This window comes from Rhinolophus ferrumequinum, chromosome 17 (assembly GCF_004115265.2).
Source record: "Rhinolophus ferrumequinum isolate MPI-CBG mRhiFer1 chromosome 17, mRhiFer1_v1.p, whole genome shotgun sequence".
NCBI lineage: Eukaryota > Metazoa > Chordata > Mammalia > Chiroptera > Rhinolophidae > Rhinolophus > Rhinolophus ferrumequinum.
Window position 1 is genome coordinate 8084303 of NC_046300.1, and position 13313 is coordinate 8097615.

The window sequence follows — 13313 nt, forward strand, 5'->3', positions numbered from 1 at the left end:
GATGAGGTTTGGGAGAAGAGGAGGCAGTGAAGACTGAAGAGAGGCTGATGACCAGAAGGAATACCAATCGATAGCACTGTCTTGGAGGCCAAGTAAGGGAAATGCTTTGGAGAGAGAGTGAGTGAGCGACTCGTGGAAATTCTGTGGACTGAGGCTTGACCTTTGGGGTTGCAATGTGAAGAGTGCTGCAGACCTCTACAGAAGTTTTGTTGTCAGAGTGCCCGAGACAAAAGTGTATGGTAAATTGTTGTTGCTGGATCTAGGTGTTTCTAAAATATATTTTTACCTTTTGAGAAAAGATTTTAGTGAATGAATTTAGTTCTAATTTATGTTTCCTATTTTCATGTCCTTTACAGCTATGACACTTGGATCCATATTAATGATGTTGATGCGGAAATTGAAGACCCACCAATTCCAGAAAAGCCATGGAAGGTGAGAGAGTCTTTTTAAAAAAGATTTATTCTTACGCAACAGTGCTTTTCAGCTATTCTCCACAGTGTTTTTTTAAGAAGATGCAAAATGATGATCTTCCTTTCTTGTCAGCCTATTAGATGTCCAAGGGCCGTGAAGCCCTCATTATCTAGGTCTTAGGTGAAAAATCTGCAGGGATGTTTGAGGAGACCCCAAAGCCAAGTTAGATTGTGGTTTGAGATGGAGAGGTAGATGAGTGTGAACACCACTGATGGTGTCATTTAGGAAGCGAGAAGCAGTGCCTACATGGCTTTTATTACAGTACAGACTTATTTTATGAATCATTGCTGTTACAGTGGTAAGAGGCCATGGAATCAACTTTTATTTTTCAAATTATAATGTGGAAATAATTTTGAAAGTTATAAGAATAATACAGAACAAAGTACTACTTTATACTTTTCTTCCAGATTCCCCTGTTGTTAATTGTTTCAGGAAATTAATTCTTAAAACAATAGTATTAATAGTATTACCTGATGCAGGGTCCATATTCCATTTTCACCAATTGTCTCAATGATATAGTAAGTTTTATACTCTTTTTTTTCCCCCTGCTCCAGGATCCAGTTTGGGATCGCGTACTGCATTTAATTGTCAGATCTCTTCAGTCTACTTTAATCTGGATCTTTCAACCTTTATGTTTCTTCTGTGACACTGGCATTTTTGAAACGTATAGGCCAATTTTGGTGTTTTTTTTAAGAATGTCTCTGAGTTTGAGTTTATGTGATATTTCCTCATTATTATATTCAGGCTGTGCAATTTTGCTGCAATACTATATAAGTAGCATTGGGTCCTCTGCATCATATCAGGAAGCACATGTCCTTTTTTCCATTATGGCTGATAGTTTGATTGTGAAGAAGCTATCTGCCTGGTTTTCTTATTGTATAACATTACTATTTTTCTCATTGAAGTTAAACATATTTTGTAGGAAAATACTTTGAAACTATATAAATATTCTTTTTTTTCATTAAATTTGTATCCCAAAGTTTGGCTCATCCATTAGTAATTCCTGCCTGACTGAATTAGTTATTACTGGTACTTTTCCAACTCTGTCCATCCCATCTGTACCTGTAATTGGCCTTTTGCAGTGGGGGGTGAGCTTTGTCTTTTCCTTTCATGTGTGTCTGTAGTATCAGCTTGCACTTGTGGAACCATCACGTCCCTACCATTCTTCATTTTGATGAATTCTCTGGACTTTGGCCATTGGGAACTCTAAGCTGCCTCCTGTGACCTTTTGGCATTGTTTGATCTGTTTTTGTATACTTCCTACTTTCTGAGACAAAAAGATGTTCCAGACTCTTTTTTTCGTAATTTCTCTATCCCATCCCCATAATCAGCATTTCAACAGGGAGCTCTGGTCTTTCCCATGAGCAGTGGTAACTACACATGATTTTATTGACCGTTGTTTTGTAGTATAGTGAACTCTTCAATTGAATCAAAGTATTAGACTTTAGATCTGGTTCAACCTATTTCTGTTGGTGTGACCTTGAAAAAGACTTAGGTTTGAGTTTAGATTCTATGTGAGGAAAATGGAATTAACAAAAATTAGCCCTTTTAAAAAAAGTTTTTGTTTGGAATAGTTTCAAACTCACAGAAAAGTTGCAGGAATAGGAATAAGAATAGTACTTGGCATACCTGTATATCCTTTATCCAGATTTGCTTATTGTTAACATTTTATTCCCTTTTTGATTTATCATTTATACACTGTGTGTTTATATATGTATATATTTTGTTCTGAACCATTTGAGATAATAATGCGTACATATATCATGGGCTTTTACTCCTAAACATAAGTGTGTGTTTCCTTGGAGTAAGGAATTCTCATACGTAAGCACAGTACAGTTATCAAATTTATTAAATTTGACATTGACAGAATACTGTCTATATTCCAGTTTTGCCACTTGACCCAGTAATATTTTTTATAGCATATTTTTCTCTTCAGTACAGAATCCTGTCTGATAGCAGCTATTGAATTCATACGTCATGTTTCTCTTAATTTCCTTCAACTTCTAACATTACCTTTTTTACCTTTTGTGATGTTTTTGAATTTTAAAAGAATGTTTCTCATTTGGAATTTCTGACCTTTTCTTGTGGTTAGTTCAGGTTATGCATTGTAGTCAGAATGCTGCATAAGTGATGGCGTGTCCTTCCCGGGGATCGTATTGGGAGGCATGCTGTGTCCACCTGCTCCTCACTGGTGTTCATCACCCTCTTAAGGTGTTCTTTGATCGCCCCACTATATCACTACTTTTTTGCCCACTTGCAACTTACAAGAAATCTGTGAGAAATTCTTTTACATCATAGATACCCTACTTCGCATCAGAACCCCTCCATGGCCCAGATTTAGCATCCACTTAGAATTCTTGCCTGCACGATCTCTTCTTTGATGATTGCACAGTGATAATTTTCTACTCCAGCCCTCCCTCCACATTTGCCAGTTGGCTTTCAGAGTTCTGTAAGTAAGAGCCCTCCTTTCCCCTCATTTACATATTATTCATGTATCTGTTATCAGTATAGATTTGTGGAGTTCTTATTTTTCAGTGATCAATCATTCATTACTTAGTTATTTTGGTGCTGAATTTGTTTCATATTTGGTCAGTAGGAGCCTCGTCAGGCTGGCTTGTGCATCCTTGTGACAAGCACTCATCATTTTTGAACACCTCCTTTAGGACATACCAGGATATTCCAGGCTCATCTTGTACCTTCCATTCTTCATACCTCCAATCAGCTTGTTATTCTCAGCTCTCATTCCTTTTAGTAGGAAAAGGTATCAGAGACCAAGATCTGGGTATAGGTAAGCTCACTGCTACTAAAGCTTCTTTGCTTCTATACTCTTTCTGGCCATAGAAATAATGAAATACAGCTATTACCGTGTTTCCCCAAAAATAAGACCTAGCTGGACCATCGGCTCTAATGTGTCTTTTGGAGCAAAATAAATGTAAGACCCGGTATTATTTTACTATAATATAAGACTGGGTCTCATATAATATAATATAATATAGTATAATATAGTATAATATAATACCTGGTCTTATTTTACTATAAGACTGGGTATAATATCATATCATATCATATATAATATAATACCGAGTCTTATATTAATTTCTGTTCCAAAAGATGCATTAGAGCTGATGGTCTGGTTGGTCTTATTTTCGGGGAAACATGGTATGTATATATAAACATAAACGTGCACATATACTCACGTACACAAATATGTGCATATACACATAATATACATTTTAGAAATTCTGATTCATCCCCACAGTGTTACTTTTTGCTCCCCCTATTCCGTATTTATATGTCTCTTTTAGAGTAAGAACCCTGACTCCCAACATCAACACATTTATTCAGCCTGTTAATACATTTGAATTAGTTTCAGAATTGCATTGCCCATGCTACTACAATAAACAAAATACTAAAAGAATGCAAGATGTGTTTGTGGTTTTCCCTGAACGCCTGCCCTGCCCGAGCCTGAGGGCATATTGGCAAATTGTGGGTTCATGAGTTACTTGGATGAACTCTTGTTCTGACAACCCCTCCCAACACCCCCGGCAGTGAGATTGTCACTTACTTGAAGTACAGTTGGATTTATTTCTTTCCGTTTGTTTTCAGTTTTCAGTTTTTCCTCTTTTCAGTTTTTCCTCTTTTCCCATTTCAGGTTGATTTAATTTTATGTTTTGAGTATATAGAGTTTGAACATACTTCCCAATAATGTATATATTTCCTCATGTATTCCTTTTATCTCCAATTCTATTCCTTGTAGAACAAACTTAACTGTTTTCTGGTTTACCCTTCCTGTGTTTCTTTTTGTCAAGATATGTAGGTGTTGGCATGTTTTTTTATTTCCCTCTTGTGTCCTTTGCTATTTCCACTAGTCTTTCCTGGATATCTTCGGTGTGCATACCAGCACTGCTTCGTTATGCATGTATACAATAGTTACCTCAGTTGCTTATGCTTTGAAATTTAAGTAGTTTTCCATTATTTTGGAATGAGAGACAGAGAAAGCTGCAATAAATAACCTTGTGCCATAGGTATTTTCATATTGTTTTGAGGTGTATTGTCATGGTAAATTTTTAGAATTAGGGTTGCTGGGTTGGAAGTAAATGAAAATATGTAGTTAGATCTGTGCCTGTCCCATCGGACTTCGTACCATTTTGCGTTGTAAGCAGTGAGGTTAGAGTGCTTCTTCCTCATAGCCTCACCAACAGTGTATTTTGTCAAGCTTTTAACTTTTTGCCAGTCCTGGTGTGTGAGAAGTGTTATTTGTTTAGTTTTAATTTGTATTTTTCTTTTTGTGAGTGAAGTTGAACATCTTTTTATATTTGAAAAGGTTGTTATGTTTTTTGTGACCTGTCTTTTTTTTTATGCCCTTTCCTCATTTCTCTGTAAGGTTTTTTCTTTTGTTCCTTCAAGATCTAAAAGTTCTTTAAGTGGTGAGAATATTAGCCAATAACATGAGATGTATATTGCATGTATTAGAAGTATTTTTACTTTAGTTATGGTGTTTTTTGCCATGCCAAAGTTTATTTTTATGCAGTCAGATTTCTCCTTTACCTTTTAATGCATCAAGATTTTAGGTAGAGTAATAAAGCCTTTCCCTGCCTTAGGCTTTTGAGGAATTTGCCATTGTTTTTCTTTAGCACTTGTGTAGTTTCACTTTTTACATTTAGATCTCTAATCTATTATGAGTTTATTTTTGTGTATAATAAAAGGAATAGATCTCATTGTGTCTTTTTCAAATGGCGGTCCAATTGTGTATCCATTTATTAAAAAGACCACCTTTTGCGTAGTGATTTAAGATACCTCCTTTTACTTATAATTATACTAGGTTTCTGTATGTGGATGAGTGGTACATATTCTCCTAATATTGTGGATCTGATCTTTTCATTTTTAGTTCCTAAATAGTCTGTCTTTCCCTCTTTATTTTTTTTTGTTAAATTTTCTAGGCTACTGCTATTCAGAACTAATCCCAAATAGAGTAGTTTCTCCTTCAGTAGGAATATTGTTCTGCCACATACACCCACAGAAACACATCTCATAGCTTATAAATTTAAAAATATCTATTTTGTCTTAATTTTTATAACATTCCTGTCATTAAAAGTATTATGTCATTTTAGAGTTAAAACCACAATACCTGTTCCTGCTGTTAACAGAAATCTGTTTAAATCCAGATTCTAAATTATTCATTAGGGAAATGTTAAATTTATTTCTAGCAAAGAAAGGTCAAGTTTTAAAAATTCATAATGTGTAGACTTGAGAATTCTTTTTTTAACCGTTCCCTTGGTTTCTCCATATAAAGTTAGCCTCTGGATTACAAATAAATGCTGTGCCCTCTTAGAGGGTCAGTGTGAGAAATGTCTGCTTGATGGACATTTCTGCGACTTTTACGTCTACTATCCCCATGATTCCTAGGTATAACTTACTGCAATGGCAAGTGCTAATAAGGAATGATGCAACTGGTAACATTTTTTTGGCTTTGTTTTAGAAAAATAGAATGGCTTTTAAAAGAAATACTGTAGCTAATGTCCCATCAGCAATAAAAACAATTGTAAATACATTAGATTGGCAATTTTCAAACTTTGTTGATCATGTATCTCCAAGAAAGCAAAATTTAAAACTACTCCCTTGTACATTCAGTTGACATACAACAATTTTCATTAGAAATTTAAATAGTTGCTGATCATATTTAAATACTGTTTCTTAGTGGAGCCCATGAAATTTAAATACCACTGAGATTTATAGCCACCATTCTCCATTTTAAAAATAAATGTATATGCTCTTGTTTAAAAGTCAAATATGTTACATACTATTTCTTCTTGAACCTGTATTTTTATTTTACTTAAAACAGAATGTTACCCTAATGTAATGCTTTTAAATACTTAGTTGTCTTATCACTGAAACCCAGGGAAGAAGAGCTAACCCTGTAGAAAATTTGAACTGGAATTCTTTCTTTGATTTCCTATATTTTATAAAACAATTACCATTATTTTGTTGTCTAAAGGAAATATGATTGCTGTGACAAAGATAGCCCTTTATTTTAAATTAGATTGTGAATATTAATATTTATAAAATATGGACAATAAAGATGGATCACAATAAAAACAAACACTTGTGTAGTTACCACTCTCAATAAACAAGAACATTACGATTACCTTTGAAGCATTCCAAGTGTTTGTCCCATGCTCTGCCCTGCCTGCTTAGAGATAATCATTATTCTAAGTGTTCTCCTTACCTTTTTTTTTCCACTGTAATTTTACCACTTATATGTGTAACTGCACAAACACACTTTTAGTTTTCATATTTCAAAAGCTTTTAATATTAGTGGAATCAATATTCTATTCTAGTTTGTGACTTTCCTTTTTGTACAGCATTGTATTGTTGAGGTTTTATCCATAGTATATGGTAGTGGAAGTAATCTTTTGTATGAATATGTCATGTGCATTGTCATTTGGGTGGGTGTGTGGTAGTTTCTGCTTCCGGGTATTATGAACTGTGCCACTGTGAACTTTCTTGAACATAACCTCTTGTTATTTTATTTACATTCATAATGGAATACTGAGTCACAGGGAATATAAACACGCACCTTTTCTAAACACTGCCATATTGTTTCAAAATAGTGGAAAAATTTCTTTAGCCAGGAATGTGTAAGTTTTCTGGATACTCCCTATTCTGGCCAATCCTTGGTATTTTCTGACTTTGTATAATAATATTTGCCTGTCTAGTGTACGTACAGTATTTCATTGTGGTTTTAACTTGTATTTATTTTATTACTAACTAATTTTATCATCTTTTCATGACTTCTGTGGCCATTGGTGTTTCCTCTTCTATGACATACTTGTCCCATTTTTTGTTCTTTTTTCCATTGCATTGTCTTTTTCTTTTTTATTCATAGGTACTCTTTAGATATTCTGTATACTAACCATCATCAATTATATGTGTTAAAAATATGGTTTCCTCGTAGGTTGCCTTCTGTTTTTCAGTCCTGAGATCATCCTGATATTCTCCTGCATTGTTTCATAAAGTTCTTTAGTTTTGCTTTTCATATATGCATTGTTAATCCACCTGGAATTCTTTAAATGTTATGGAAGAAAGTTTTTTCCCCATGTGGTGCTAGATCAACTGCCTTGAAGAAGGAAAAATGTTGAAGTGGGATTCTTCTCTCCACTGATCAGTGTCATTTCTGTCAAAAACAATTTTTTTATATATGTGCAGATTTGTTTTCTATATGTAGAGACTGTTAGGTTTTACCAATTTGTCAGTACTTGAATAGTCTCACTTTTTTCTTCAATGTTCTCTTGGGTCTTGGATCTTTGCTTTTTTGTATAAATTTTAGAATCAATTTGTTGAGGTCTATGAGAATCAATTATACTTGTTGGGATTTTGTTTGGAATTAAATTGAATCTGTAGAACAATTTAGAGAAAACTGGCATTTTTACAGTATTAACTCTCTCAATCTGTGGATGCGATTTCTCTCCCAACTTACTTATTTTATATCTTTCAGTAAAGTTACATAATTTTTTTTCATACTTCATCGATCATCTTAAGAATGATCGTATAGTAATTAAGATAAGTTTTTGGAGAAATTTTTCTCCCTTAAATTTCACATGTGGAGTATCAGTTGGATAAAACTAATTTTACTTTTTTGTAAGAGTGGCAAATTATAGCCCATTGTGTCAAATCATAGCCACCTGTTTTTGTATATAAAATTTTATTGGGTTACTGTCCCCCCATTTCATTATGTATGGTCTGTGGCTGCTTTCGCACTATAGCAGCAGAGTTGAGCAGTTGGGACAGAGACCATATGGTGTGTACGCCTAAAATATTTATGTGACCCCTAAGAAAAAGTTTATTAACCCCTGCTGTACATATTGCCCCATTACCTTCAGTGATTTAAAAAACAAATGAACAAAATTTGAAAATCTGCCTTTAAAGAAGTAATCTCAGGACTTACATCCAAACCAGTCTCTTACTGGTTTAATAAGAGGTTCTTCAGTTTATTATTGAACACTTGACAAAATGTGAAATGTGTTCTGTAATGTCAGAAGTACTTAGCTCTCACGATGGCCTAACAGTTTCAAACAGATACATCTTTGTGTATAGTCAGATGGAGTGTGTTCTACATCTGTCTAGTCCAACAGAGTAAGTTGTTCCTTGGGGAAAAGTGTTAATTAAAGGAATGAAGTATCATCTATGACTCATGAGCCATACAACATTGTAAATTACTACCAAAGGATTTTTAGAAACATAGTTTCCTGAAGATCATAGTGTCAGAAATTTAGGACTGGGATTGATAGCAGAATTTACTATGGTAACCTTTTTATTGGTAAGGAAACTGGATTCTAGAAGTTAGTAGGTAAATTTGCCCAGTGCCACGTAACCTATTATGTTATTCTGACCCCATGGTGGTTTAAGAGCTTAGGCAGAATTCAGTGCAAACCAAGCGTTGCCTCTAGTTAGGTATGTAACTGGGCAACTTGCTGACAGTCTGTGCTCGTTTGTTGATTTGGGCAAGTAGAGAGATGAACACTTGCATTGCTTTGTCATGTTTAGGAGAATTCAATGAGATCAGACACATAAGTAGTCAGCAGAGTGCCTGGCACACACTCTTGTTAGCTGTCCTAACATACTTTCTCAAAAGATTTCCGGTAAGTTTTCCTGGATAGTAAAGAATGTACAACGTGAATATGCAGCTCTACTTTTACAATATGTACTCACATTTTTTATTTTTTTATTTTATTGGGGAATATGGGTGAACTGTGTGTTTCTCCAAGGCCCATCAGCTCCAAGTCCAGTTGCCTTTTTCAGTCCTTAGTTGCAGGGGGCGCAGCCCACCATCCCATGTGGAAATTGAACCGGCAACCTTGTTGTTGAGAGCTCGCGCTCTAACCAACTGAGCCATCCTGGCCGCTCCTCCAGAAGCTCAGCGGCAGCTCCTTGTCTTCAATCTAGTTGTGGAGGGCGCAGCTCACAGGCTCATGTGGGAATCGAATCAGCAACCCTGTTGTTCAGAGCTCGTGCTCTAACTGAGCCATCCGGCCGCCGCTGTACACACTTTTAACTCTGGTAAACACGAGTCTGTTTTCAAATACCATGACATATTTTATGCAACGTTACTGATACCCTGGTCTTTAACACAGTCATAATACCTTTCAATAGATTTTCTTTGTCCAATTAGCTTAAGGTTTCTCATGTGCTCTGTTTATACCCTTCCCATAATTTGTACATACAGGAGTCTTTCAGTTTACATTATTTAATGTCTTATTTTCTCATTGGTAAGGTATTAATTTTGTGTTTGTGTGTGTTACTGCGTAACTATAGTTGTAGGGAGAGCTGAGGCAAGTCATCAAATGGATTTCATTCTTAAATCAGTATATGATAGAGGCATTATCCTGAACAACCAACTTTGTAATTTGCTCCCCTTTTTTAATTTAGAAAAATGGCAGTGGGGAGCTTAGATTGAAAAAATGTTTTCTTTAGAAAATCCATGCTGTCTTTTAGTGATTGCCATGTTGTATTTTCTTTTTACTTCTAGGACGCCTTCATAGGTGTAGTTGCTGCTCTCTTTGCTCTCATGATAATATTTTAATGGTCCTTAACCAGGCATGTTAATTGCGATACACACATACACACCCATACACCCATAACTTGAGATGTGCCAGCAGTCCCACACAGGTAGGAATTGTCTAGTCCCAATTCCAGTTGTTCCCCTTGAGAAAAAGTATTGGATAAAAAGGAATATTATACAGGCCAGTCCTGTGGTTTAAATATTTACCTATGTCTATATCTATACAACATCCAGAGGACATTTTATTTTATTAATTCTTACTCAGAAATATTAATAGAAAAGCAAGAGAGGTGGCCGTGTAGAGGATGGGGAAGAACCGTGAATCTGACTCTCACCTCTCTGCCCCCGCCCCAGCCTTGGCTGTCCCTGAAAGGTCTCCGTGGAGCATCTTGTGTACTTGACGGGGCTTAGTGATCGGTCTCCGTAAATGTCCTCTTGTCAACTCTGAGTATCATTGAGTGCGTAAACCTAGAGACAGCCTTTGTGCCTAAAGCAATGACTGTGTTTGGCCCTTTGCTCTTGAATGTTTTTATCAGTGATTTTTATGAAGGTAAAGATGCCATGATTAGTGAAAGAGGCCAGACAAGGACAGATACTGCATGGCATCACTTATACGTGGAACCTAAGAAAAATGAAGAAAAACTGCTGGAAACAATAGAAACGTGGTTGGCAGGGAGCTGGGGGAAAATAGAGGTTGGTAAAAGGTACCAGCTATAAAATGAATAAGGTCTGAGACTCCAATGTAAATCATTAGTGACTGTAGTTACTGTATAATTACACTGTACTTACTGTACTTAATCACTTAATAACAATAACACTGTACTTACTGTATAATTGGAATTTGCTAAGGGTAGAACTTAAATGTTCTCTTACACACGAGAAAATAAATACGTGAGGTGAATGATGTGTTAATTAATTAGATGGGGGAATCCTTTCACAATGTATACTGATACCAAATTACCAGTGTACACCTTTTATATCTTAATGTTTTATTTATCAGTTATACTTCAGTAAAACTGTAATTAAAAAAAAGGTGGCATAATTCTCAAATGAAGGGTCTTAGTTATCAAAACCTCAGTCTACACAAAACCAGTGGTCCTTTCTTAACCTGTTTACTCAGTAAAAGACATGGAATAAAAATTACTCATGTCATTGTTCGTTCTATGTTCTTAATTTGTTTTACGCAGTTGAGGATTTGAGAATAGTAAATCAGCTTCTTTCCTTTTAAATACTTCTGAAGCTTCTTTCCTTTTCAATCCTTTTCAATACTTTCAAGTGATTTTATTATTTATGTAGATATTCTTGCTTTGATGTGGTTGTAGGTTCACGCAAAATGGATTTTGGACACTGATGTTTTCAATGAGTGGATGAATGAAGAGGATTATGAGGTGGATGAGAACAGGAAGCCTGTGAGTGTTCGTCAGCGAATTCCAACAAAGAATGAAGAGGTATTTGTTTTGGCACCATTTCTCTCCATTAGGCGTTTCTTGGCCTGAAACGTCTTAGATATTCATTGACAAACTGTCCCATACGCACCATGGTGCATGAGCCATCAGGTTAAGTGTACGTGAAAGTTACTGAGTGGCTGTAACGGCCATCTCAGGACCTGCCATCCCCAGAAAGAGGGCATGAAAAATCCCAGGGTCACTGACATTTAAAGTGGCCCATACTGTATGACAGTCTTATTTTGTTCAACAAAATCAGGTGTAGCGATTTCGTTCTCTAGATCGTGAGTTTTAATTTTGTATGCCGAATATTTTCATAGGGTAATTTAACTCAGTTGGTTTTACAAGGGAAAACTCCTTTAGTTTTAATATTTTTAACAGCTTTGTTAATACACATATAATAGATAGTACAAAGTATAGGCGTAAGGATCTCAAAGTTATAGTTCAGTCCTTTTTTGAAATGGGAAGACTTTGCTATTTAAAACTCTAATCCTTTAAGAAGGCCAACCACTTAAATATTTATCTATGATTTCTTACAAGTTACAACTTGTGAGGTATGTGTATCCCTAGAGGAAGACGTGAAACTGAGAAGAAGGCTCAGATGTGTTTGTGCTTGTGACAACTTTAGAGACCTATGATTCTAAAGTCGTTTTCAATGGGGAAATTTGAATTTGGGGTTTTGTTTTCCATTTTAGTTTTTTTTTTTTTAAATCTTAGAGACAGATATACTTTAACCATTAACTTAGAAAGTAATTCTTTTCATATCTATTTTCAGCCCTGTGACTTTCTTCCTAAAACTTCTTTGTCACACTATATGTATTCTTTATTTTTAAGAAAAACATTTTGAGACTGGGTCTTTTTCATATCCTTTCATTTTTAGTTTGTCCCTATTAGCTTTGGAATTTCACTTAAAAATTTTTTGTTTTATCCTATCTCATGTGCTTATATATTTGTTTTCCCTTAGTGTATTTCAGATTAAGTCTATTGTGTCATTAGGAATATTCAAATTTCTGTATCACATTATTAAACTGCCCTGTTCCTGTTCACCCCTGTTCAGATTTAGATGGTTTGTTCATTTGTTCACTTATATTTAGGGAGATTATATAAAAATTGATTTAATATCCCTTAAAAAGTTTAACTTCAGGCTTATTATAGTACTCAAAGGTATTCGTAGTTTAGATTTTCTTTAAAACTTCCCTTAGAGCTTGTAAGATGCACCATGTTCCCCCCATTTGATGCCATAGAGATGCTGAAATGAAACAAGTAGTTGTAAGAGGTATGAGCATGACAGAGAAAGTGAATGTTAAGTAGATATTTTAATCTCTGATTATTTTTTTGGCACCTCGAATGCAATACTTTGGATCAGTTTAGGTTTTTCCTGGGTTTGTTTGGTTAAATTGGCATTTACTTCCTGCAGTTGACTTTTTGTACATTGAAACGTATCCTGCAACTCAGCTGAACACATTGGTTAGCTCTGGTAATTGTTTTGTGGATTCCTTAGGACTATTTAATGCCATCTGCTAGTAGGGATAGTTTTACTTCTACAGATTGACTTTCATTTCGTAAATTGCAATCTTAACATTTTTGTGTCATAAAGTTATCTCATTACTTTTACTGATGAATCAGGAGTAGTGTCTGGTACATTTTCACAAACTCATTCAGCCTTTCTTTGTATTTGTTTAATAGTATGTGTTTCATATTTTTCCAGTAGTTACTGAAAATGCTTTTGCCACCTGAAGCACAGAATGTGAACAGGAGCAGTTTTTAGTTGTGTGGGGTTTGGGCATGTCTGTATTGCAGCATAGTTTGAGTACCTGTGGGATGGTATTGCCATTTCC

General features: G+C 35.2%; 1 protein-coding gene across 2 annotated transcripts in view; it reads left to right on the forward strand.

The window, feature by feature from the left end:
- SMARCC1 (SWI/SNF related, matrix associated, actin dependent regulator of chromatin subfamily c member 1) overlaps window positions 1–13313 on the forward strand; it is a 144759-nt gene that overhangs the window by 40852 nt on the left and 90594 nt on the right. For both annotated transcript variants that reach the window (XM_033131869.1, XM_033131870.1), the window contains exons 8-9: window positions 357–432; window positions 11353–11478. In XM_033131869.1, the coding sequence (XP_032987760.1) occupies window positions 357–432; window positions 11353–11478 (202 nt within the window). The remainder of the gene's footprint in view (window positions 1–356; window positions 433–11352; window positions 11479–13313) is intronic.